This window comes from Gouania willdenowi, chromosome 7 (genome assembly GCF_900634775.1).
Source record: "Gouania willdenowi chromosome 7, fGouWil2.1, whole genome shotgun sequence".
Taxonomy (NCBI): Eukaryota; Metazoa; Chordata; class Actinopteri; order Blenniiformes; family Gobiesocidae; genus Gouania; species Gouania willdenowi.
Window position 1 is genome coordinate 15,756,193 of NC_041050.1, and position 26,997 is coordinate 15,783,189.

The 26,997-nt window shown below is 37.4% G+C and overlaps 1 protein-coding gene across 1 annotated transcript in view; it reads right to left on the reverse strand.

Moving 5' to 3' along the window:
- Window positions 1-1,988: 1,988 nt before the first annotated feature.
- The window catches only part of ngfa (nerve growth factor a (beta polypeptide)), a 33,725-nt gene continuing 8,716 nt past the window's right edge, over window positions 1,989-26,997 (reverse strand). The window contains exons 2-3 of the mRNA XM_028452329.1: window positions 4,754-4,861; window positions 1,989-3,344 (exon numbers count right to left, since the gene is read on the reverse strand). Of these exons, the coding sequence (XP_028308130.1) occupies window positions 2,443-3,333 (891 nt within the window). The 5' untranslated portion in view covers window positions 3,334-3,344; window positions 4,754-4,861 and the 3' untranslated portion in view covers window positions 1,989-2,442. The remainder of the gene's footprint in view (window positions 3,345-4,753; window positions 4,862-26,997) is intronic.

Sequence of the window (26,997 nt, forward strand, 5' to 3'; positions counted from 1 at the left end):
TTGTTGACATTTTGTAAATAACGTGTGAATAAACATTTTCTGCGCCGCTAGACAGTCGAATCTCTTCTATCAAACTACAAAAATGGCCGAACAGAGTGTCACCTCTGCAACCTGGAGAGGGGGCGGGGTATGGAGTGTCTCATTTGCATTTAAAGAGGCCGCACCAAAAAGAGTTGCTCTCAGAAGCACATCAGAAAAGGGGTAGAAAAGGGGCCTGTGGAGCTATAATAATGAGGAATTCAGACCCAAGCATTGCTGTTTCGCTTTATATAGACCACAACTGTATGATTTATATGTAAAAAGGAAGGATTTAAAAGCATGATATGTCTCCTTTAAATACAAACCAAAACCCTGCAACAGGCTGCTACTTTTTAAATGTCATCCATGAAGTCAGAAAGTCTCATATTGTCATTATGGGGGTTTACACTTTATGAAAATTACAATCAAGTCTTTTCATTTATTTTGTGTTTCAGTTGGAGACGTCACTGTGACTTCCCAACTATGGTCATGCACTGCCACCTAGTGGCTAGAGGAGTACTTTATTGTTGATTCATGTATATTTTTGTATTGAGAAAGTTATTGATATGCAAACAAAGCTTTTGATCCTCTTAGCTCTTTTATAGCAACTGTTTTTTGTTGTTGGTGCTATATGCCCATGATTCTATTTCATTCACCCTTGTTTACTCTGCATCTGTAATACACTATACTATGCACAATAAGGCCAGATGAATGTATTTTGATAAAAAAATTTTTTTACCTTTTATCCAGATACTTCTTTAACAGCAGAAATCATGCAGATGCTATGTTGTGAAATCACTTGTATCTTTTCCTTCTTAATTTATGTAGTGTTATCCACTCTGTTCTCTCATCAGATGGGAAAGACGGTATATCGTACACTAAAAAAAGGATGGCTAGGGTAAATGTGATGACCTTGAGGTAATCTTTGTACCCACTTTATCCTGTACGGAAGGCGAGCTGTTGGTGTGTAGGCCTGGACATCACTATCACACAGTCATTCCTCTGGACAATCCATTTAACCTGTTGGTGGAGATAGAGAACATGCAAACCCCACACAGAAAGGTCAGGGAATCCGGTTGAAATGCCAGCGTCCACTACGTAGTGGGTGATCAGCCTCTGTTTGCTCTGTTCTTTTTTACCCTGTGCTAGTGTTGGCTGCTGTCTTCTGTCATGAATGCTCTGTTTACTGTAGTGCTGACTGAGACATTCTTAATATAAACAAGTAAGGGTTCCTTTAAGTATGAGGTCAGGGCTGCTTAGAGGAGTTTATGAATTTGGTATACTATATTTATTTCAAACTTTTTTTTTCTTTCAGTTAAACATATGCCAAGGCTTCTGCCCCTTTTCCCTATGCGCCGACTGACCAATAAACCAAACCAAAACTTGATTCATTTTAGCCGTGATGATTGCTTACAGTAATGGTGAAATAGTCACTGTATGATCCACACAATCTATACAGAAGCGAGTGAGCTTTGTCAGCACACAACTCTTTTCATTTGCTCATATCACTGTGAATTCCCCGTTTTGAATGCTTTTAAAAATAATTTATTTTACTTACCCTACCGTACACTCTGCGAATGATAGCTTCTTTACAGTTCTGTTTTGTTAGTTGCTACAGCTTCCCTTTGTAAAACTACATTGTTATTATTTTTTTTCTTCATTTGCCTTTCAGTGTCTTTTGACTTAGATGTACAGTATTTCACTGATTTATTTTGTATTTGTGATTTAGAAATATACTTGAAATTAAAATGAGTTTTTTCTGATTAACTGCATATAAAGGAAAAACAATTCAGGTCCATAAATGCAGCTTAAGGAGCATTTCTCAGTTGTGTGGTCTCATTTAGCAAAAACAATAAAACTCTCACAAACATATATACTTTTATATGATTGCTATTACAAAAGCAGACACAAAAGATGATGATAAAGAAATGAAATGAATATTCCCACCTCAAACTGACACAACAAACCAGGCAAGTACTGAGGTGTTTAATAAATAACAGCATGAACAACACGACAACAATGACATCAACATTTGAAGCTTGAATTCATTTTGTATATATACACATAATGTATTTATTCTCATATTTGACTGTATAAACCATAAATATGACATGCAGTCCTCATAACTTAAAAACCACCAGGACTTCTCTGACTGAGGTAGGGTCAGGGACCGTGGGTCAGCTGAGTGAAGCTGTGTGTGTGTGTGTGTATGTGTAAGTGTATGGACCATGTGCCCACAAAACCCATTGTGAGTAAGTGTCGTTGACTGGATTATGTTGTTGCCATGGTAACATGTTTATAAATTTGGGAATAGATTACAGTACATTGGCAATGGAGCTGCAGTGGCTGTTGTGTAGTATGAGTGTGTGTGTGTGTGTGTGTGTGTGCGTGTGTGGTTCATCAGTCAGGAGTTATCCTCTTCAGTCAGTGTCCCAGTTTTCCAGCCCAAGACTTCCTGCTGAGGACACACACACACGCTGCATTGATGCGGATGTAACGCCAGGCTGTCCGTTCCTTGTAGGTGGTCAGGGCACTTACAAATATGTGTGTGTTGGTGCAGTAGGAGTTCCAGTGGCGACTGTCGATGCCAAGGCAGCCCGAGCTGCTTGCCGTTTTGGATCCTCGTTTCCCCCCTCGTCCCCCGGGCTTGCCCCCTGCTGTCCCAGAGCCTCTGTGCGTTGGAGATCGACAGGTGGTCTCATAGAAGAACTGTTTCTTCACCACGTTGTTGATGGTGACATTGGGCAGCACTGTCACCTCATTTCCAGCTATGTCTGTGGCTCGCGTCAGATTTCCTTCCCAGTTATTAATGCTGTCACATACAGAATACTCTCCTCTGTGCATGGTGTGTGATCCTGCTTTGCGTCGCACTCTCACCCCTCTCACTCCTTCAATGTCATAACCCTCCCCGTCAAGGGCATCATGGGATGGTGGGAACTCGCTGAAGACAACCCGGGGCGAGGAGCGGTAGCGTCTCTTAGAGAAGAGCTTGGGATCCACCACTGGGATGGAGGGGTCGGGGGCAGGGCTAGCTTTTGAGAGCCTGACTGTGGAACCTCTGTCCTGTGTGTGTGTAGCTGACCGATGAGGCCTCTTGGTCCTGAGATGGTTGGTCCTATGATGCTGCTGTGAAGTATGATCTTCTAAAAAGTTGCCCCGGGCTGCTGTCTGCTGCTGTCCTGCTCTGTGATTGGCTGCCGTCTGCTGTTCTACTTTGTGGTTGGGTGTACCGGCGCTCAAGGCCAATCCACCTCCCATGTTCAGTGCAGCCTGGACGCCAATCAGGAGGAGCAGGACCAGTGGTGACGACCTCATGGGCACACGTCCTGAACCAAAATAACAGAAGAAACAAAAACACCAAAAAAGTTAGCTCATGATAGTCTTGACCAAAGGTTCGTTGGGACTGTGTAGGGTAGTAGGTTGATGGAGAGGGAGATCTTTGGTCATGTTGTTGATGTAATGTGTCTGTTGATGATTTTAAACTATTTTACTGACAATTTTAAATGATGTTCTTATAGATTTTAAGCTGTTGAATGTTTTCTGTTGCACTTTTTGATCATGTAAAGCACACTGAGTTGCCTTGTGTATGAAATGTGCCATACAAATACATTTGCCTTGTCTTGCCTAGTACTAGAACCCATTAGGGGGCAGCATAACACTATTTTTCAAACTGACACTTGAAAGATAACAATCCTCATCAACCATACCCATGCAGGACATACATGGGTATGGTTCCTAAGCAATCCAGCATTAGTTTTTTTTTTACATTGTTTGTGATGAGCACACCCAGTTCGAAATAGAAATGATCAACCATTTACATTTAAGGTAAATAATTAATTTCTAAAGCTGGTGGCTCTACATCAGTTGGTCAGCAACCTTTCTGAAATTGTGAGCTACTTCATAGGTACCAGTTAGATAAGCACTTCTTAAATACTAAAAATTCACTGTTTCACTTTAATTAGAGGGTAAGATAATGAGAAAGGACAGCAGTAACTTAAAAAGGTAGGAAATGTTGAGGTTTGAACATGAAACACTTTATTTCTCCTTATTTATGCAATTATTTCGTTTGCATTAGATTTAGTAGAAAATCATCATGCTCCTATTTTACTAGCCACTAACAAACAACTTTGAACTAATCGTGAAACATGTAAAATGTATCAATTAGGTCATATTTTAAGAAAATCCACCTTGTGTTTTTTTTGCATTAATCATCTGTATTGATCTTTCTGATTGTTGTTTACTGTAAAGTAAATCAGATTCTAGATGGAGCTCATTGGTGACTAGAGCTCACATGGTCCATGTGGTCTACCTGGTGCCACACAATGTAACGCTGTATAGAAAAGTAGTTGTACGATTAAATCTTGTTGTTTTCGTTTGCATAGACACATTCCAGAGCAGGATTGGGACCCAAAAGTGGGTGTGTCGCGGACAGCTGGTCAGAAATAAATAAATACTTAATGTCCCTCATGTTGGACTTGTCTTTTATTTTGACAGGCATGCTGTAAAATGCATGAAATATATAGATTTATGTTATATGTGTTTTCAACAGCTATTTTTGAAAAACTAAATTTGGGTGGTTTAATCCTATACATATATATATATATAAAAAAGAAGTGCGTCATGGTTTATTAACCATTGAAAAATGTGGATCCCAGGGTGAAACCAGTTGAGAACTCCTGTTCTAGAGTACTTTTTAAAAAACGTATTAATATGGTGCTAAGGGGTTTGTGCGTACCTGTGGAATGTGTCCAGTTGAAGTGGGAGCCCCTGTGGACTCTAGAGCCAGACTTCAGAGCCGGCCGGCCTCCTCGTGCCTGCCATCTGGACCCCCTGAACTACAGCTCTGCAACAGACGGGAATCCACACTGAAAGACTTGCCCAAACATTTTCCCGTCTTCACAGATGTGACTAATTTAATCGGGAGACAAATCCACTGATGTTTTTTTTCTCCCCCTAACCTTTGAATAAACATAGTAACAGAAATCCTGCGCTGACATTGAAAGATGATGTAAAGTCAACCTGCCCTGTAGGGGAGTTTAGATGACCACACCCCTTTACAAACACAATTTATTATCATCATTCTGACCCCATCTCATTCAATGTATACACACAATTGTCATGTTTACCTCTCGGAGCCCAGACCTGCCATGCTCTGGAATGCTCGGCATGTCGCACTTCATTACAAATACAGACAAATGCACTAATAATAGAAGATGTTCAAACACATGCATGGCATGCAGCATCCTCTGGGAATGCATGCAAAGCTAACAAATAGACATCAGGTCACTGTTTCATTCATTTTCTGCAGTGTTGCAAAATGTAATCTTGCTAAGAGATGTTTGGAAAACCAGAAAGTAATGAGAGATTTAGGGTGCATCAAGTTGAAAAAGTAAAGTTTTATCACTTAAACGACATTTCCATCAAACTGAATGTTCTGTTTTTAATAGATCGAGGCTCAGCTCATCACTTCCTTTATGTATATCACTTAATAACCAGAAGAGGACAGTGTTGTTGTCTGCTTTGCCCTCAATAGTTACAGAGTAAAGACACTCCAGCAGCTGAGACATATCAAGATCTCACTGGCAATGTTCCTGTGAAAAACATCACCTCAGCTGCAAAACAGAGGATTTAGGATGTTGAATCATTTTTTATGTTTTTTTTCACAAGCTGATCCTGTTTTTAAGTCTTTGACGCAAAACATTTCATTCGTCTGCTCTGCTCTGCATGGAATTACTGTTATTTAATTTAAAGCTCTGCAACCATACGTTTTTATTTTTATTTTTAAATGTTCTTATCAGGTTGTAATATTTTCTATGAAATCAATATCTTTCACACAACTAATGAACAATTTGGCATGAAACTATGGGTAATAAAAGTAGAAGTGAGGAAGACAGCAATTGTTATATCATATTTATCAGAATAACTTCATAACTCACAAATAAACACCACATGCTCACAAAATGTATGACCCTGGTCCTAACAGGAAGGAAGTTGACTGATCCAAGCTGATGTCCAGCTCACTATTTACGTGGCCAGGGAGAGTGTGGAGGATCCTAAAGTTTAAAATATGTGTCTTGTGTTTAATGCCTGTGGAGCCAGTGTAAACACTGCTGCATTGGGAGCACTGGGGTCAGAGTGGTTTAGAGAGCACCTCTGACCCAATGGATTACTTTAGCGCCGAATCACAAGCTGTATAAGCATCTGTGTGACCCCCTCACACATACTGTGTACAGAAAAACAAACTTCAGATAGATTAACCACACATTAGAAAGCACAACACTTGTCTAACAGCTTTTATCCAAAAGTACATTTTTCCTCCAGAGGTGGAGAACATGATTCTTCTTTATTTTTGGTCAAATGTGCAAAGTGCAGATGAATAGAAATTAGAATAAAATAAACCCATAGTGTAGATATAAAGATAGTAATCCAGATACAGCTGTGGTATGTACATAAAAGAAAATCAGTAAAATATGAGAATATAAGAGCTTTCAGCTGTAAAAAATACGCAATAAAATATCTTGCACGTTAACATATCAAATTAGTTTAAAGCAAAACCAAGTGTTATGTAACAAGTTGTTACTTCACATCTACACTTAAACTCACCAGTACAGACAAGTTAGTTTATTTAAAACACAGATTTTTTTTCAAACAATACAAAAACTTTGATGGCTCTCAATACTTTTGGAGAAAATAAATAGACAAACAACTAGACAATAAAAGCAAAATATTGTTAAATCGTTGATAATCATAAGCATTGCAATGTTTAGATTTTAATGTTAGTAATGCGTCTGATACAGCACTTCACTGGGAACGTGGAATAGCATGTGACCGTCTTTCACAAAACGAGTTACTGGGCTGTAAATCAAAGCCTTCCTTTCTCCTGAGTAATCAATCACTTTAAAACACACATGATGGCACAAGCTACTATGGTCTACTGCTGTGGTCATTCATATACATTAATGTATATAAGTCCCTCCTTCGTCCTACAGACCCTCATACAAATGGAAACGATCGCCGAGTGTGCACAGCCAATGGGCTTTGACTTCCTGTTTTTGAGACTGTCAATCAAAGTGAATGTGGAACTGTGCACGGAAACAAGGTAAATATGATTTTGGCTCTTACCTGACCCATAGACTTATATCAATGCGACCCGATGCAACCTTGTTAAATTCCACGATGTGCGTGCAGAAAAGAAGAGGCGTGGCTTCTGGTAGATTGCAGAGGCAGGGGGAGGAAGTGGAGCTGTTGAGGGCGGGACATCGAGAAGTCCTCTCAGAACCTCCGGATATCAGCTTTAATGAGAGCGTAATGATTCATCCATTAGATCGATGAATCGATTTATATTCCGATCCAACTACATCGGAGTTGCTGTCCCAGAGGACATTAATTGATCTAAAATAGTTTTAAAAGGAAACCAATCGATTGTATCGATATAAGGAAATAACGCATTGCATTTTAGCATGGTAGACTTTATATGGATGTGTTTTAAAAGTGCTTTTAATATTAAAGACCTTATACGTCTGGCTCTGTTGGTGGTCTGTGACGTAACGCTACGCGCATCAGCAGACAACAAACAAACAACGGAGAAGCCGGTAAGCGAGAAATTGATCGTATCACCTTGGGGTCCAGTGTGTGGAAACACCGGCTTTATCATAGATGAAGACATTCTTGACTTGTTGTGACCCAAAGTGGCCTGTACTGGGTGGGTCACGGACAGTTGGTCAAAAGTAAATAAATACATAATCTCTCTCATATTGGACTTTTGAAATAAACTTTACTTTTGACAGGCAAGCTGTGAAATGCATGTTGCACAGGAAAATCTATAGATTTATATTTTAAAAAAGATTATATGTGTTTTCAACTATTTTTGAAAAAACTAAATTTGGTTAGTTGAATTCTAAAAAAAAAAAGTGGGTCGCGATTTAATGTCCGTGGTAAAATGTATCAGGGTCAACCACTGCTCATTTAACCTGAACAGATGTTGGTTGTACTTAATTTTTGATATTAATATTGTGTTATTTTGACGTACAAAAAACAAGGAGAAGAGTCAGGTAAACCTAATATGTATTGTAGGGGTGAGAACCTCTGGGTATCTCATGATACGCGATACGAAAGCTCACGGTAACAATTATCTCACGATATGATGCCACTGCAATTATCAATATATTGATCAGAAATCCATCCATCCATCCATTTTCAAACCCACTTATTCCTGTTTTTACAGGGTCGCGGGGGTTGGTCAGACATCAATCTACGATAATCTATGACATGAAAAAAAAAAAAAAGATTAAGTGAATAAATACAATTTTTATTTTATATCTCTGAAAGACAATAAATTGAAAAAGTGTCCCATGAACAGTGACACTATTTTAGTGCAACATTTCTGTAAATAAGTGTCAACATACCAATGTAAAGGAATAAGTATCTCCAATAGTGCTAATAAAAATAGGGTCCTTGGCTCCGGTTGTTTCTGCCGGCCAAGCTGCATCTTCGGGCCCGGGGTGGCGCTTGGGTTTGCAGAAGCGGTTTTTGCACAAACATAACATGGTCGCATCGGGTCACATTGATATAGGTCTATGGGTCAGGTAAGAGCCAAAATCATATTTACCAGTTTGCTGTTGTGACGCACGGCCTTGTTTCCGTGCACAGTTTTACATTCACTTTTATTGACAGTCTCAAAAACAGGGAGTCAAAGTCTATTGGCTAGGCGCAGTTGGCGATCGTTTCCATTTGTATAGGGGTCTATAGGATGAAAGAGGGACTTATTTACATGAATGTATATGAATGACCACCGGCAGTACAATTCAAAAGAATCATACATGAACATAGATTTCTCAGAAACTCCGGATATCAGTTTTAAGCTGGGTGCTATGTCACCTGCTTCAATTACTCCACACTGGTTACCAGACTGGCTGAACTGATGACACACCACAATAGGAACAATACGCACAACAATAACATCACATCTTACTCTCACATTAAAACAGTCAACTCTTCCCCACCCCTTGCATTTTCCTACCCTGACTCCCTCTTCCCTGTTCCCTTCCCCCTCACCTAGATGCTGGTGATGGTCACAATTATTCAATAAAATAAATTCATTTATTTAATAGCAATAACAAAACATGCATTAGTGTCTTAAAAAAATTGCACTTCTTGTACTGTTGACCTTCGACAGCATGTGCAGACAAAGTTAGAGAAATAAAAAAAAATTAAAAAAGGATGTGCTGCTGCGACATGTCAGCGGTTCTCTCACACAAACACATTGCGTAATGACAACTTCATCAGATGATGAGAAGGTGAGAAAAAGAAATTGACAGCAGCAAAAACACAGAGAGGAAGGGCAAGCGGGGAATAACAGGGAAAGGTAAACAGTTTTACTGCGTCTTTCATCGACTATGGAGTGCAGTTCCTATTGCTGTCAACCACCGGGAATAACCCCCAGGTCAACTCACTCCTTTGCACATGCATCCAAATATTTGATAATGAATTTATTTCCAATAAAGGTGTTATCTAGCGCTTGTTAATCACTGTTTGAAAAACACAGCTTAGCTTGTAAATCAGCTATGAATTTTATTGGAATTATTACATATGGCCGTTGATGAAGTAATGATAGTTTGATAAAGTTTATCTTGTAGAAAAGGTGTGTTATTACCAAGTTGTCATGTGAACTAAAGAAAACAGCTTAAACAACCGGCCTGAACCAATTTTGTCATGTAAAATGATGTCAGGCTGCTTTTCTTCAGAGTAATTAGGTCACTTGAAAAAAAACGTTACAAGAAAACGAAAAAAAAAAAAAGTCTAACACAATGATGTCATTAGGTCACATTTCAAACCAGATGATTTTTTCAAATTTTTTTTTTTAAGTGAACTAATGTTTGTCGAGGTCAATTACAAAAGACAGGGGAACTGTCATCCATTAATTTAGAAGAAGCGTTAACAATAATCTTGGTGTGTTTGTCTAGCAGCTCATGTAACAGCTGCAGGTAAAGCAATGCTTTCAGTTCCTCAATTCCAATCCAAAAATCATGTTTTTCACCTTGATTACATTTACATTGGTGCACCACATGTTTCAAGCTACATGGTGGCCAAAAAAGTCTAATACCAGAAAAACGCAGCAGTTAATTCAAGACGGGGGTCGGAAACCTTTAGCATCATAATGTTCTGCCTACATTTGACATCCTGCCACTATGTGATGGTAAATGGACTCATTTATATAGCACTTTGTAACCACTGAGGTAGTCCCAAAGCGCTTCACAATATCAGCTCATTCACCCATTCACACTTATAATCACAGGATTCAGTGTCTTGCCCAAGGACACTTTGACAGGTATAGACTGGGACCAAACCGTCAACTTCTGGATCAGAAGACGACCCTTCTATCACCTTTTCCATGGATTGTGTTTGCCTCATTCCTCTGAACATAAGGTCCACAGTTTAACAACTCCAGAGAAGCTCTAAAATGTAGCATCAACAACTTAAAGCACACATGTTGAAGAGTGAGATTCCTTAATTCCTGCAGTTTAAAGCTCACATATTATGGTTGGAATGTTGATCAGTGGGACCTTTTTGTTTTGTGTACATGCTAGTGCATGATAATAGTCATATACATCTCCCCGCTCCTTTGTTTTATTTTAGTCATCTCCACTGAACTCTCTCCTGTGTCTATAAGCAAACATTCAAGCATAATAAAATGAGAAATACTTAAAAAAAAATATTTTTTTTTAAATTTTTTTAAATAAAATGGTCAACCAACACAAACCTATTCAATGTTAACTTTATAACGATATTTATATTATACAATATTATTCTCTTTATCTTCATGAGTAACTAAAAACTGCACATACTGTATACATTATCTATATGGACACAGGTCAGATAGTGGAGCTCAGAATTCACAGCAAAGATGGTGAAGCTGCTTTTAGTTCTTGTTGAAATCAGCATCCAATGTGAACACTTTTAATCCTATTATTGTTGATTTATTGTTTTTACTGCTGATTTTAATGTTCTGAGTGATTTTCAAACTGTTGCACTTTTTGATCATGTAAAGCACATTTAATTTCCTTGTGTATGAAATGCACAATACAAATACATTTGCCTTGTTTTTTTTTTTAAATGATGGCTGTCAGGTAATAAATACACTATTCATTAAGGGTGATTATCGGCAAGGATGTTGCAATACGATACGTGGGTCACTATACAATATTATTGCGATACATCGCGATATTCTACCCAGTTAATATCAAAATTAAACATCGAAATCAAAAATCAAGTTGCTGTATATGTTCATCAGAAGATATTGATCATTCTGAGGACAAATTGAGTCAAAACTATTTGCTTCAAAACATCCTATTTATTATTTATTATTAGTGTTTTTGCACATTTTTACTGAAAAATAGAAAATGCAGTGTTACACACTGTCATCATAAAATAAACATGTTTCTTTACACTGAAACTACTGTGTAGAAGTCTCAAAGTAACCATGACAACATAATGACGGGATTGTAACAACTGTAAGTGAGAACATTAATGATGAATCACTGAGTTACTGACAAGCGCACAAAAATAAGAAAAAATAATGTATCTTATTATATCACTTTAAACACTGATCTGAACAGATTATATGAAAATAATGGCAGTGTGTAATGCCTGCAATATTTATCTATGCCTGTGCATAGATAAATATTGCAGGCATTACACACTGCCATGATAAAATCAAGTACGTCAAATAACCATTGCAACACATTGAAAGCATCGTAACCACCACTGAAATGTTGCACAAATACACAAAAAATATTGATTAAATATTCAAATAATAAATAAATAAATAAATTTTGATTTTTTGAATAAAAAAAAATTGGCGCCCAAAAATTGCGATATATCGTGAAATCAATTTTTTTTTCACACCCCTACTATTCATCATACACCTGGCAACAAACTGACTGGCAAAAAATTGCTTTTGAAATAACTTAGATTTCTTCATGGGAACGATCACAACTGTGTAAAAATCTTATTTACATTAATTACATCATTAGGAGCTGAACTATGCTGCATATTTGTTTCCTTGCTGATGATATTGACATGTCATGTGCCTCAGTCCTCTTTGTCTTTGTCCTCAACAGGCACAACAAATAGAAAAAGACAAGGCACTTGTATATCACTATCACTTCAGACAGCACGGTTTGCTGTTCTGGCTTCAGCACACAGCAAGAATGATGAGAAAGTTGGCATCAAAACTCACACAACGTAACTGGCAACCCAAGCATTCCTCAGAGGGATCACAAACGATGAAAGAAATGCAGAACAAAGGAGTATTTACTTTACAAAGTGTTGCAGCCTCTAAAATAAATGAAAGTATTGGGATTTGAGACATTTCCACTTCAGTAATCTGTAATAAAACCTGATATTATGAAGTGAAAGTACAAAGCTATGAGACAGATAAGTGATTAACTCATGTACAATTGTAGGGTAATAATACACTTTGTATTTTTGTAGTTTTTTGTTTTATCTGGGGTATACAGTATATACGCTCGTGCATGCCCATCAAGGCACCTATAAGCATCAGGTTGTGAAAACTTCCATGTCAATGTGATTGGTTTGTTTTTATGTGTCTTCATGTCATTCATGCTTTTTTTTGTTTTGGCACAACACAACGGTTTTCATCTTTCAAGTGCTGCAACTTCCTTTTCTTTTCTTCTTTTTTTATTTCAGCGCCACATCTGTAGGTGCAGGTGCAGAGCACTGTTTTCTTGTCTTTAGGGAAAATTACACAACAAATTTCTCACCAAATCCATTGTTCTAAAGGCGGGGAAGAAAATTTCCTTATCCTCAAAATATTTCCATCATGTGCAAATACTTAATACGTGTTTATGGTAATGAAATAAATACTGTCTAATAACTAACTAGCTTCTTTAGAGGCAGGAGAGACTATAGTTGCATTTACATGATTATTATTAATTTTACTGCTGTTTATGTTGCTGGAGATCTGGAAATTGTGAGTTAAATCTCTACAGCCACTGCAAGGACACCAATCTAATGCATATGTTCTCCATATGCTTATAGGACGCTCAGCATTTATCTTAGGTATGAGAACAAGATGCTTTGGAAAAACTAAATGCAGCTATGAGTAATGACAGACACTATAGAAATATTACAAATACGGAACATTGAGGGGTTTCAAAAATTTTAGAAAAAACGAGGGTTAACAGTTTCTGGCAATGGAAAAGGTGAACTTGTAGCCCTTCCTTCAACCTATGCACAGCACTGAAAATGCATTCTTAAAAGTTTTAAATGATGTGTTTTTAGCAACTGTGTCGTTCTTGTGCTTTTAGATTTAACTGCAGCTTTTGACTCTGTGGACCATGGTATCCTGATCCTCTTGCTTAGAGTATTGGGTAGGGGTTAAAGGATTACCTCTTCCGTGGTTCCGGCCTTATCTGACAAACAGAATAGCAGTGGAGGACACACAGTCACCAAGGCCAACACAAAAGTTTCTATCAAGTCGTGGGGTTCCGCAGGGTTCAGTTTTGGGCCCCCTTCTGTTGGCCCTCTACCTCATGCCCCTGGCTCCATACTTAGAAAAAACAACATACTTTTTTGTTGTCACGCAGATGAAACCCAAGTATATCTCCCTAACAGACTGTTTGGTGGACATAAGTGCTTGGATGTCCCTAAATTGTCTACATTTTATTCAAAGGAAAATGGAAGTCAATGCTTTTAACTGCAAATAATATAAAAGCAATGACTTCTGTGACCTGAGTTCCTTTGGTCCTCTTGTGAAAATGAGTGTCACAAACCCTGGGTTTAAGCTAGATGACACCTTCACTTTTGATAGCCAGATCAGAGTGTTTACGGCAACTGGCCAAAATCAAACCAATGCTTACATTTTGAGACAGTGATCCATGCTTTTAATACCTCTCGACTGGACTAATGTAACACACTATATATGGGAATTAGTAAATCCTCCATCTCTCGTCTCCAGATGTTACAGAACGCTGCTGCACGGCTTTTAACTGGCACAAGGACATTTGAACACATTTCCCCTGTCCTGAGCACTTTACACTGGCTGCCAGTTCATTTCAGGATTGATTTTAAACTCCTTTTATTTGTTTTTAAATCATTGCATGGCCTCGCACTCAAATATCTGGTAGACCATCTTCACCCCTATGTCCCTGCTCGTGCACTTAGATCAGCTGACCAGCGACTGCTGTAGGTGCCAGATAGCAGAAAAAAGCTAAGAGGCCCTTCTTAATACACTACACCTGTTTTTAAATCTCTTTTACTTTGGCGTATTGTTTTTAAATTGCATTGATTTTATGTACACTGTTATTTTATTTTATATTTTGTTTTGTTTTATTGTTCGTCTTATAGTATATGCACTTATGTTATTTTGTACAGCACTTTGTCCCCCTCTTCCTGGGTTTTCAAAGTGCTTTATAAATAAAGTTCGATTGGATTGGACTGAGTTGGGTCGAAAAGAATCCAATTGTTTCCTCAAAGCAAGAAAATGTCAGCTACTAAAAATGAAACCAACAACTTGCAGGTGAAACTGGCCGATCCCCTTTGGATGTGTTGAAGGATGGAGTATTTAATAAGGAAAGCGTGGACAGCCGTTGTGAAGTTAGTTTGATATTGAACATCAATAGATATTCAGGTAAAATGTTCAATAGTTTCTGCATTTTTGACTAAAGCGGTTCAAATATATTTTTAAATGTCTAACCCCACAGCCAACCCATCCACCAAAGGGGTTATAACATATTAGAACTAGGGGTGTCACAATAAAACATTTTCCATTCCAATACAACAGATATTGCATCCTAGAGTATTGGCCAGTATTGATGTCGATATCAGCAAGAATCATACATACTTTTATTACTTATTTTGTTGTATGGATTGTTTGAAAAGGCTCGATCAAGTGTTACTGAAAAAGAGAACAAAATCATCAACACCATGAGAAAAACTGATCCATTTATTTAATAACCAGTAGGTTACATACATTTTAACCTTAAACATGTATATATTCTACAATTAAATAAAATTATTAAAAAAATAAATAATAGAAGACCCTAAAACAACCTCAATAAATCCAATAAAAACAATGTATGTATATATATACATTTTGTTTTCTCTAATATCGGACAGATAGCTAGCATCTAGGGATGTAACGATTCACTCAACTCCCGATACGATTCGATTCATGACACTGGGTTCACGATACCATTCTCTCACAATTTATTTTACAAAATGAGACTGTAGACAAATGATGACTGAAAAATATATTTTTTTTTTCCTTCGAAAATAAAAACACTGTACTATTTTCTTTCATTGTCAAAAGAATCACTTGAAAAACTATGCAAAACAATGCAATTTCATTTAAAATAAATCCTGAATGAAATAAATAAAGAAATAGTACAAATGACGAAGAAGCCTATTCATTTAAATTCTGGCTTTACAGTGTTTAAAACAAATCAGAATCAGAATCAGAATCCATATCAAAGAAATAATGTAACAAAACAAACTAATGTATTTCTAATTTTGATACTCCTTTCTTTCTGGCCGCCTTCTACTCTTAAACATGTTCATAAATGATTCCTTACCCCTTTAGCACCGAAAGAATATCTGTAATATTACATGAATATCTGTAAAAGTCACGTTTTTTCTATTAGCTCTGTCTGCTAGCGTAGCATCTCTTCTTCACTGCAAGAATTTCTGCATGCCAACCGACCACTGGGTTACCAGCGCCCTCTGCTGGTCCAAACAAATATCTGACGTAAATACAGTGCAATGACTGTTTTTTTTTTTTTTTGTTTTTTTTAAAGTCCAATTGTTAAAGCACAAAATAAATTTTCAGTTGCACTTTTAAAAAGGAAAAAAAAAAACTATTATGCAGTTTTGCATTGTTTACTATAGAACCAGAATTGAAATTAATAGGCTTCTTCTTCATTTGTATTATTCCTTTATTTATTTCATTCAAGATTTATTTTTAGTTAAATTGCATTGTTTTGAATAGTTTATCAAGGGATTCTTTTGACAATGAAAAATAAAAGGAAAATAGTACAGTATAAAAATAAAGGACTATTTTTCTGTCATCATTTGTCTACAGTCCCATTTTGTAAAATAAATCGTGATATAATCGTATCGTGAACCCAGTATCGTGAATCGAATCGTATCGGGAGTTGCGTGAATCGTTACATCCCTACTGTCAATTATTTATCCTATCGAATTGACAGCATATCATTCATATTTTGACATCAAATATTCCCCAACTTTGGGTAGTTCATCTTGTAAATATATCTCATAAATGCAGGTAGTAAATAAATTAAAATAGTATTTTATAAAACCATCTACTTGCGTTGCCCTTTTTAGCAGATAGTCCTTCTGATTGCACATTGATGTAAAAATAGGAGAAGGATGAAAAAAAACCACACATTTACACCATATTTTAATTTCTGCCAGTTGTGAAAAACATAAATAACATGTGAGAGACATCAAAGGATACAGATGTCAGTATGTTGTAATCTATGTGAGGATTATGTAAGGATCACATTAAATTGAACACTCATGCTTGATAATGTAAAGTGATATTTGTTGTCTGTATCACACATGGCAAGGTTATGTCACACACACACACACACACACGAGTGAGCAAACTCAGACGCACTAGTGTACAGCATATCATTTGTATTATTTTTGAGATCTACTGTAACAGTCACACATCAACAGCCCAGTGATCATGCCACATGCTGCACATTTTTGTCTTGACACAATGTTTGTTCCATTGTCTTGTTTTATTTACAATGGCAACCCTGAGTGAAAGCAGAGACATGCACTGCAGCGTAAGTTCAGCCTTTCCATGTTGTCACATACACGTTGCCTTACAGAAGGTCCAACAATTATTTGTCAAAACAGAAAGATTCAATCCTTGTGTCGTTTCTGTGAGAATCCAAAACAAACAAGCTTTTAGCTGACCTAACTTTCGCACAACGCATGTTGAACGGGATCACGATTAGATTTCACTAAAAAAAAAAAGTCTTCAGTAAGCCTGTAAGCCTGTAAATGTGTGTACAGTAAACAGTAAACAATGTTGTTGACTGGAGGCAAAGTTTAATCTAACACAGGCCCAGATTTTTCTGATGAGCGATAGATTGTCTTCTTCAGAGTGTGTGTGTGTGTGGGTTTTCTCAGGATACACTGGTTTCCTGTTTAAAGAATGGAGGTTAGGGAATTAAACACTCTCTAAAGTGTGTGTGTGTGTGTGTGTGTGTGTGTGTGTGTGTGTGTGTGTGTGTGTGTGTGTGTGTGTGTGTGTGTGTGTGTATGTGTGCATACAGCAACTATTTTTGTTCCAAAGCCCTGCGATTTACCTGGAATAGCCCTCAGCTATTTGATCAGGATAGAAGACGATATTAAAATGTATTTATTGGCTAACCCACAGAAGATTTCCCCAGAAATGAAAAAACACCTCCACTGCTGTACAATATGAATCTTTATAAGCAACATAACAGGAAGTACAGATTTGGGATTTTCTGGAACAAAATTGTCAATTTACAATTTTGTTTCTGCACCTGTTGCATTTCCTTTTTGCATTGAACTATAACAGTGCTTTATCTGATTTAGTGAAAGGTATTCCACTGAACCCTTCCCAGTCAACCCACCCTCTTCCTGGACAGGACCACTATACGTGGGAAGACATGAATGTACACAATGATAAATACAGTATGTTTTCCAGACCCCTAGTTTATATTATGACCTTGACATTCAACAATACTCTCACGGCAAATGGTTAATTTTTTTTGACGTGGCTGTGATTAAAACTCCGCTCTTCTTAGTGAGAATATAAAATCCCAAAGCAGTCCAAAGAGTGCCACATTCCTGTTTGACCACATACAAAATAAAGACAGATGAATGAATCATAAAATAGCAACGAGAAATGCAAGGCTGAATGCAAACAGGCTGTTAAATGGCTTTGAACTTCCACAAATAGTAGCAGGGAATAAAAAAAAAGCAATAAAAGAAAACAGTATTAAGTAAACGCTAATGGAGTAAAGATGAGTTTAATGTCACGGTTAAAGGATTATTTTAGATTTTAGTCTTTTTGAAAAGATACTGAAAAATGCTTTGCCTTTGCTTGGTGCTGCAGAGTGGGAAAAAAAAAACACAACCGTTTCAGAGCTGCCGAAGATCAAGTTTCTGCTTTTGTCTCTGAAAACCCAAAGAAGTCGAGCCCTAAAACCATCTGCGTTGTTTGAACTGAGGTTTGCTCATGTTGCTTTTGATTGTCTGGGAAAACCCCAGCAAAAGATGGGCAACTTTGATCCTTACAGGCATTTCTGTCCAGATTGAAGGCTGCAATTTAGATGGATGAACATCAATGAATTATATGGAAATCTGAATTGAGGAAAATACAATATTTGTTTATAGTGTGGGTTTATTGTTTAACTGCTTGTTGCTATAATTCTTTTTAATTTAGTAAACACAATCGAAAACAACCAATTTTTGTGTCTCTGCACATCTCAGGCTACGGTTGGCTCATCAGCGGCTACTACTGAATAGCAGCTTAAAAGCTAAGAGTAAGAACTCATTACCTGACAATATGATTAGAGTGAACTTACATAATACATACTGCACTTTAGTGTAGAGTATGTTTAATAAAAACTAGGCCAGAATCTTGACTCCACGAGTGACTAACTAACCTACCTGACTAAATGCTGTATAGTTATCTAACTATCTTTAATGTGTGGTTTTATGTCATGTTGATTATTGATGGTTGTCTGAATAATAGCAGTTAAAATCAACTACGGAGTACGGACCACTGCAGGTGACAGTATTGAAGCTTTATCTTCATGGTGATACGTTGTACTCCCACATAGTATTATTAATATTATTTTCAAAACACCTTTAGCTTTCAGGGCCAGTTGCATCGTATGTAGCACACATGCACAGAACTTTAATGAAAAACATAAAAACTGCTTGAAGTTGTTCCTTTACAGAAAGCTGTAGATACAAGCAGAGGTGAAAGTAACGGATTACAAATACTCACGTTACTGTAATTGAGTTGCTTTTATGGGTACTTTTTTGAGTAGGTTTCTAAATCAGTAATTTTACTTGTACTTAAGTACGTTTTAAAAGAAGTAAAGTAATTCATTGCATTTCTACACCCATCCGTTACTGAGTAAATTCTATTTTTTGTTTTGAAATCAGCAATGACATTGTGAAACTCCAAAAAAATTAAATGACCAGGCGACAATCAAATGTATCACATCATAGCCGAGCATTCAGATTAAATGTAATTGCATGTACAGTAGTGTGAAAAAGTGTTTGCCCTCTTCCTGAATTCTTCCTTTTTTTGCATGTTTTCCACACTTAAATGTTTCAGATCATCAAACAAATTTAAACATTAGTTAAAGATAATACATGTAAACACAAAATGCAGTTTCTAAATGAAGGGTTTTATTAATGAGGAAGAAAAGAAAAAAAAAAAATCCAAAGCTACATGGCCCTGTGTGAATAAGTGTTTGCCCCCAGCTCCTGTTAAAACATATTTGTGATTGATCAAACCTGAGTTCAATTTCTGTAGCCACACCCAGTCCTAATTACCGCACACCTGTTCTCAATCTAGAAATCACTTAAATAGGACCTACCTGACAAAGTGAAATAAACCAAAAGATCCTCAAAAGCTATAGACATCATGTCAAGATCCAAAGACATTCAGGAACAAATGAGAAAAAAACTAATTGAAATCTATCAGTCTGGAAAACATTATAAAGCCATTTCTAAAGCTTTGGGACTCCAGCGAACCACAGTGAGAGCCATTTTCCACAAATGGCGAAAACACAGAACAGTGGTGATCTTTCCCAGGAGTGGCTGGCCGACCAAAATTACAGCAAGAGCCCAGCGACGACTCCTCCAAGAGGTGATAAAAGACCCCACAACAACATCTAAAGAACTGCAGGCATCACTTGCCTCAGTTAAGGTCAGTGTTCATGACTCCACCATTAGAAAGTGACTGGGCAAAAATGGCCTGCATGGCAAAGTTCCAAGACCAAAGCCACTGCTAAGCAAAAAGAACATTAAGGCTCATCTCATTTTTGAGACTTTTGAGAAAATATTCTGTGGGCTGACGAGACAAGTTTACCTTTTTGGAAGGTCTGTGTCCCATTACATCTGGCGTTCAAGTAACACCGCATTTCAGAAAATGAACATCATACCAACAATAAAATATGGTGGTGGCAGTGTGATGGTCTGGGGCTGTTTTGCTGCTTCAGGACCTGGAAGACCTGCTGTGATAAATGGAAGCATGAATTCTGCTGTTTACCAAAAAATCCTGAAGGAGATTGTCCGGCCGTCTGTTTGTGACCTCAAGCTGAAGTAAACTTGGGTTCTACAGCAGGACAATGATTCAGAACACACCAACAAGTCCACCTCTGAATGGCTGAAGCAAAACAAAATAAAGACTTTGGAGTGGTTTAGTCAAAGTCCTGACCTCAATCCTATTGAGATGCTGTGGCATGACCTTAAAAAGGCAGTTCATGCTCAAAAACCCTCCAATGTGGCTAAATCACAACAATTCTGCAAAGATGAGTGGGCCAAAATTCCTCCACAGCGTTGTAAAAGACTCATTGCAAGTTATCGCAAATGCTTGATTGCAGTAGTTGCTGCTAAGGGTGGCCCAACCAGTTATTAGGTTTAGGGAGCAAGCACTTTTTCCACACAGGGCCATGTAACTTCGATTTTTTTTCTTCCTCATTAATAAAACCTTTCTTTTTAAAACTGTATTTTGTGTGTCCTTGTGATTTCTTTGACTAATGTTTAAATTTGTACACCACTGTAAATGCGCGGCACCAAAACAGCATCGGTTTTAAAGTTCATAAATGTAGCTATACAAAATTTTTTTATTTCGAAATGAATTCATTGGTGTTATATTATATAAAAATAAGTATTTACACACACATATATATATATATATATATATATATATATAAATAAATTAAGTTCCAATTGTACAAGATTAAATCTCTTAATTTTTAAGTTTATATATGAGATTTATTACCAAAAATAAACGTGGAGGGTGAAAGTAACTAGTAACTTTTACTTAGAGTACTTTTAATTGAGCTACTTTTTGCTTGTACTTGAGTACAATTTCAATCAAGTAACAGTACTTCTACTTGAGTAGGATATATAAGTATTCTTTACACCTCTGGATAATAGCTGCAAAAGTCGACAAAAAAATTTCCAACACAAGTTAAAACTCCAGATGAACTACAACTTGTGCATGTGTACGAGTCGTGAACAACTTCAGTCAAATGAATAACTCATAATACGGTATGTCGTAGTTACATTGTGTGTAATATATTTTGTAATATTTTATGGGTGATTGCATTAATGTTGATAACTCTTGCATTAGCAAAGTTTGCAAATTACTTAGCTCAGACTCAAATTATGCTCAAACATTCCGTTAATGCTGCTCTATTGTCTGATACTATTGGCATCAGTGTTAATAGATGTAAATTAGATATGTTGCATTAGACATTGTTTTTAGGGATGCACCAAATATACGGTGCAAAAAAGCCACATTCGGCCTTCGTGGAGTGAGTTAAAAGCAAGGCCATATAGTAGCGTATTAGCGTATGACGCAATCAAACAAAGTGCAGTGATTTTGAGTCAACAGCAGCAGCTCCTTTCCACACACAAACACAGCCAGACTCTCTCCTTTCCGCTCTCCGTCGTCCGTGACCGCGTAAAAGTTAGAAGCCGTCCAATTCCACAACAGAGTCCGATGTTAGCGCTGTGAGCCACGAATCCGTAAACATCCTCATCGTTTCCTCCTCAGTTTGCAAGTGATGTCGGGTCTCGCTGCATAGGCTGCTGTAGCATTAGCACGGAGTGCTAACAGCTGATAGTTGTAAACAATGGGTCCGTGGCTCCAAGCAGTGACCAACACAATCGGCAGCAGAAAAAGTAGTGCAGTTTGGGAGTCCAGTAGTGCAGTTTGCATTTACACATATGGCAATAAAGTATAATATGTATTCTATATTAAACCACAGTGTTTCTTTTAGCTGTTTGATAGTTGGAGAGGGTGGAGCTCACATTCTGGGAGGCGTGTATTATGTCAGTGTTTGGAGGAGAGAGGATTGCCAGTAGGAGGAGTTTCGGCGTGTGACGTCACCTGCCAACGTGGGCAAAATCCAACTCGCCCGTTTGGAGCAGACTTTTTCCAAAATGTGGAATAACAAAGGAGGGAGGAATCAGAACTTTTTCAACTTTGTCCCTCCGAATGAGGCTAAAGGGATGTTTATCACTGTAGCAAAACCATTATAAAATGATTTTTTTCATCATACCTCCCCTTTAATGCATTGGGAATGCATGTTTTGTTTTATTTGAAGGGCTAATATAAATGAAAAACTTTGTTGTGCTTTTTTTGAAAAGCAAAACAAAAAAAATGTCAGAATATTCAATAATTTACTTTCTTTAAAAAACATGTCTAAAAATGTATTCTAGGCTATTTATGCACTATTCAACCATATTCAATTTTCGGTGTTCGGCCAAGCGTTTGTATTTTATTCGGCTTCGGCTTTGTCCACAAATTTTCATTTCGGTGCATCCCTATATGTTTTATTAATGTAATGTAACTCGCAGTTGAACATGCACGGCATAAAAAAATGTGTAAGTACAAGAGTCTAGCTCCAGGATATTATTGCAAAATACTCACCTGACACCATCCTGCTTTCACATCCTTTCACGCTATCGACTTTAACTGCCCCTCTTTATTGTTATTGCATGCTTTATGTCAGCTACAGCAGGGGAAGATTGACTAATTTAAGATGCCAATCAAATACGTTTGCTTTAACCCTGTCATTCACAGTCATTCACAACACAGTCAAGGCTGATTAACTTTGACATTACTTGAGCAGATTATGGTGATATGTTTTATTTTTAAAAGATTAGATTTTTGAAAAATGATCATTGGCTGTCATGACTTATATCAAAGTTACCTTGCCTCAACTAAACTACCAGAATATTAGAGATGATCGCCTTCATTTCATAAACTTTAATTTGGGTATGAGAAGGTTTTCTATCACTGTAATATCTACTGTCTCAACCTGTTTGATTAGACAGCAGCCTCAATTCAAAATAAATATTTTATGACTTAATTCAATTCTACTTTATTTACTTACAAATAAGTAGTTGTGCGTGTGTAAGCAAGCTAAAAACATTTACTGACTGCAGCTAAAATGTCCCATCTTATTCAGTCTCGTGTCTTCAGTTGGAGTGATACTTAAGCAATATCGAACAAGATGTGATTCGGTCGGCCTTGAGCTTATCTTTGCTTTCATACAACACTTCGACAAGGGCATTTCATTAGTTAACTGTAATAAGTGACAAGAGATTATAATTTGTTTGTTCAGGGTTCTTGCCAGAGCGTAGGGGCCCCTGACGTTGTAATTTTGCTCCACTACTGAGCAATGGCGCCCCCACGTTCAGTTTTCGGTAACATAGGGAGGATTTTCTGTTGTTTTTTCCTTTTTTTAAATTGGTACCGTCGTAATAATTGTTGCACACTTTGACACAAAGGGGATTCCCTGGTGTGCACGGGTTGTTTTAACTCTCTTTTTAAAAACACATTCATCAGCCGCACCGTATACTACAGGCGTTTGGCTCGGACGCTTCCGTCTTTACCTAAGGATCCCTACAGCCCTTTAGCTGCCCTTGATGCTGCCTGTGTGCATCCTAACTGTAATAACGTCCACGTATTTAAGCTCCGAGGAGTGCGTACAGTCCAGATTCCGCTGTGCGCGGAGAACCAAACATACTGTGGCCTGGAAGGGCCCAGTGGCAAAGGCACCGCCCTGCTCCCAAGTCGCCACTTACTGGGGCCATGGACATAGTTACCTCGCAGAGCCCCCTCGCCCCCGGCGCGAGGGGTCAGTGGCAATGTCGGCCACCCACCCACCTGACCTGTCTGTGTAACTGCACAGCAAAGCTTGTTGATCAGCTCCTTTCCTTTCAAAATAATTTGAAAGTCAAGACAGCAATGATGATGAAGATGATGATGATGAGTAGCTGCACATTTGTCTCAGCACTTATAGTCCCTGGCATTAATAATTCATTGTGTTCTTTTATCCATCCACCTTTTATTTAAAAACCCAAATTTTGCAAGTGTTATGAGAGCTGATATTGTAGGTTTTATATGTTTTTAATGTTGCTTTGTTTAGTTTCTTGTGTGATTTATGCAGCTCATTTAAGTTTTGTTTGGATGTCTTGATTTTACTGAATGAGCTTTTGTGTTACATCAGTATAATTAGCTGAACAAGCTAATATTTTAGTTGTTTTTATATATATATTTATTTCTTTTGGTATATGATTACAGTTGGATTTGGTTCTTTGAGATAAATAAAGATAATAGTGATACATTTGTTTGGTTACTTTAATGAAGGGATACCGACACATATACCTTGTTTAAAAGTATGAAATAGCCATAAAGTGAGGAAAAGAAAAAAAGATGCACAAAAATTGAGATAATCATTAATATCGTAATAATCGTTGATTAATCGAATCGTAGCACCCTGAATCAAAATCAAATCTTGAGGTCCATTAGATGGCACACCCCTAAAAGTAAGGCAGTAACAAAGATTAAAAAAAAAAAAAAAAAAACTTTTGATTTACTTCACTATTTTTGGCCCTCAGAGATAATTTTCCGTGCTCGCGCATCACGCCCCCTATGCTGTGAAAAATTCCTGCTGAGAACCATGTTGTTTATTAAATCATTTGGCCAACAAAAATAGTTCCACACACAGTTTACTGTGGTGTGTAGCCCAAGATGTTAACGGTATTTGAATCAGCTCTACAGCGGAGTGATATGATTCGTAAGAAGTCCCGGTGTTGTTTTTACTTTATATCAGCACTCTTGGAATGTCTGTTGTTGTCCAATTAAATTACTTGATCGGAACTAACTGTTGTAGAACCATGTTGATAATTATCACTGCAACTCGTAGACTAGTTTTGCTTTTTGCAAAGAATTGAGAGGCGGAGCTAGAGGGGTATTTGAAACCTCATGTGCCTGAGTGGAAAATCTAACGTGTACCCAGGTGATTGAAAAATAATGAAAACAGCAGGATTCAAGGTGATAGCTAAATGTAATATAATCGGAAGAAAATTTACTATTAAAAGCAGAATTTATCAAAGCAAAAAAAACAAACAAACAAAAAAAAGTTACCAGAGTAAGCATAAAAGATGACCAACTACTGCTTGGTTTATTAGCTACAAAATGTGAGTTCCACTCTTTGTGTTTGTGAATGCAGTCTCACACTTAGCACCAAAGACTTGACCTGACTGTTTTCTGTCTTGTGTGGTCTTCATATCATGCTGTCATCACTCTCTCTAAGCTCTTGCGTCGCTCTCTGCGCCCTCCTGTCTCTCTCTTCCTATCTCCCTCCCATCCCCCCTCCCCCCTCCTGTCTGGCTGATGGTAGCCACCTGTCTGCATGGGAACTCCCAGGCCCATCCTCTGTCTGTTAGCAGCACGCCATGTTCAGCTGTGCTGAAAGACATAAAGTGGCTACTTTCCTGGAAGACTCTGTGTTTATTGTTTGCTTGCATGTGCATGTGTGTCTGTGTATCATTGTGTGACCTGTATTTGATGTTTAGATGTTCAGCATGGAATGTGATACATGGGCTAAGTAGAGAATCCAGCGGAAAGAAAAGTCCAGTTTTTCCAGTGTCAGTGATCTGAAACACCCCCATGACGAATGATTATTTCTCATTTTTAGACACAGACAAAAACCCGACCACAGATAAAACGGATATATCAAAGGCATAGATGGAGAAAGTCATTGATGTTTGACTGAAACAACTTGAACTACAATGACATGTTATGATTTATCTTTTAGCCATGTGTGAACTAGCCTGCTATGATCGACTGGTGGCTCTTCCTTCTGCATGCTCTGCATTTTTCAAATTTGCATAATAAGTGTCTACAATTATATCCTTTGGCTAGGGGCGGTTGGATGTGATTAATGCGTATCCAACACAAACATACAGGTATATACATGTGTAGGGATTTAACGATTCACTCAACTCTCAATACGATTCGATTCACGATACTGGGTTCACGATATGATTCTCTCACGATTTGTTTTACAAAATGGGACTGTAGACAAATTTTTTTTTGGGGAAAAAACTAGAAAATACTATACTATTTTCCTTTTATTTTTCATTGTCAAAAGAATTCCTTGATAAACAATTCAAAACAATGCAATTTAACTAAAAATAAATATTGAATGAAATAAATAAAGGAATAATACAAATGAAAATGAAGCCTATTAATTTAAATTCTGGTTCAATAATAAACAATGCAAAACTGCATAATAGTTCTTTTTCTTTTAAAAGTGCAACTGAAATGTATTTTGTGCCTTAACAATTGGACTTTAAAAAAAAAAAAAAACCGTCATTGCACTGATTTACGTCATATTTGTTTGGACCAGCAGAGGGCGCTGGTAACCCAGTGGTCGGTTGGCATGCAGACATCTTGCAGTGAAGAAGAGAAGCTATGCTAGCAGACAGAGCTAATAGAAAAACGTGACTTTTACAGATAGTCAAGTAATATTACAGATATTCTTTCGGTGCTTAAGGGGAAATGAATCATTTATTAACATATTTGAGAGTAGAAGGCGGCCAGAAAGAAAGTATTAGCAGACTCCGCCCGCCGCCTACACTTGTGGATAACTGGTTAAAAAAAGTACTGCGATTAAATTTTCAGAAAATCGATATCAACCGTGATACCTATGAATCGATTTTTAACTGCCTTACGATTAATCGTTACATCCCTATACATGTGCATTACTCACACATCCTCTGAATATCTTTTGTACTGCTGTGCGGTATGAGTTTGTGTTGTTGTGGCTACCGTAACAAGTAGGCGGCAAATCCCACATAATCATTCATTTAAATACTTGAAATGCAAAAAGGGACAAGCAACAGTCATGC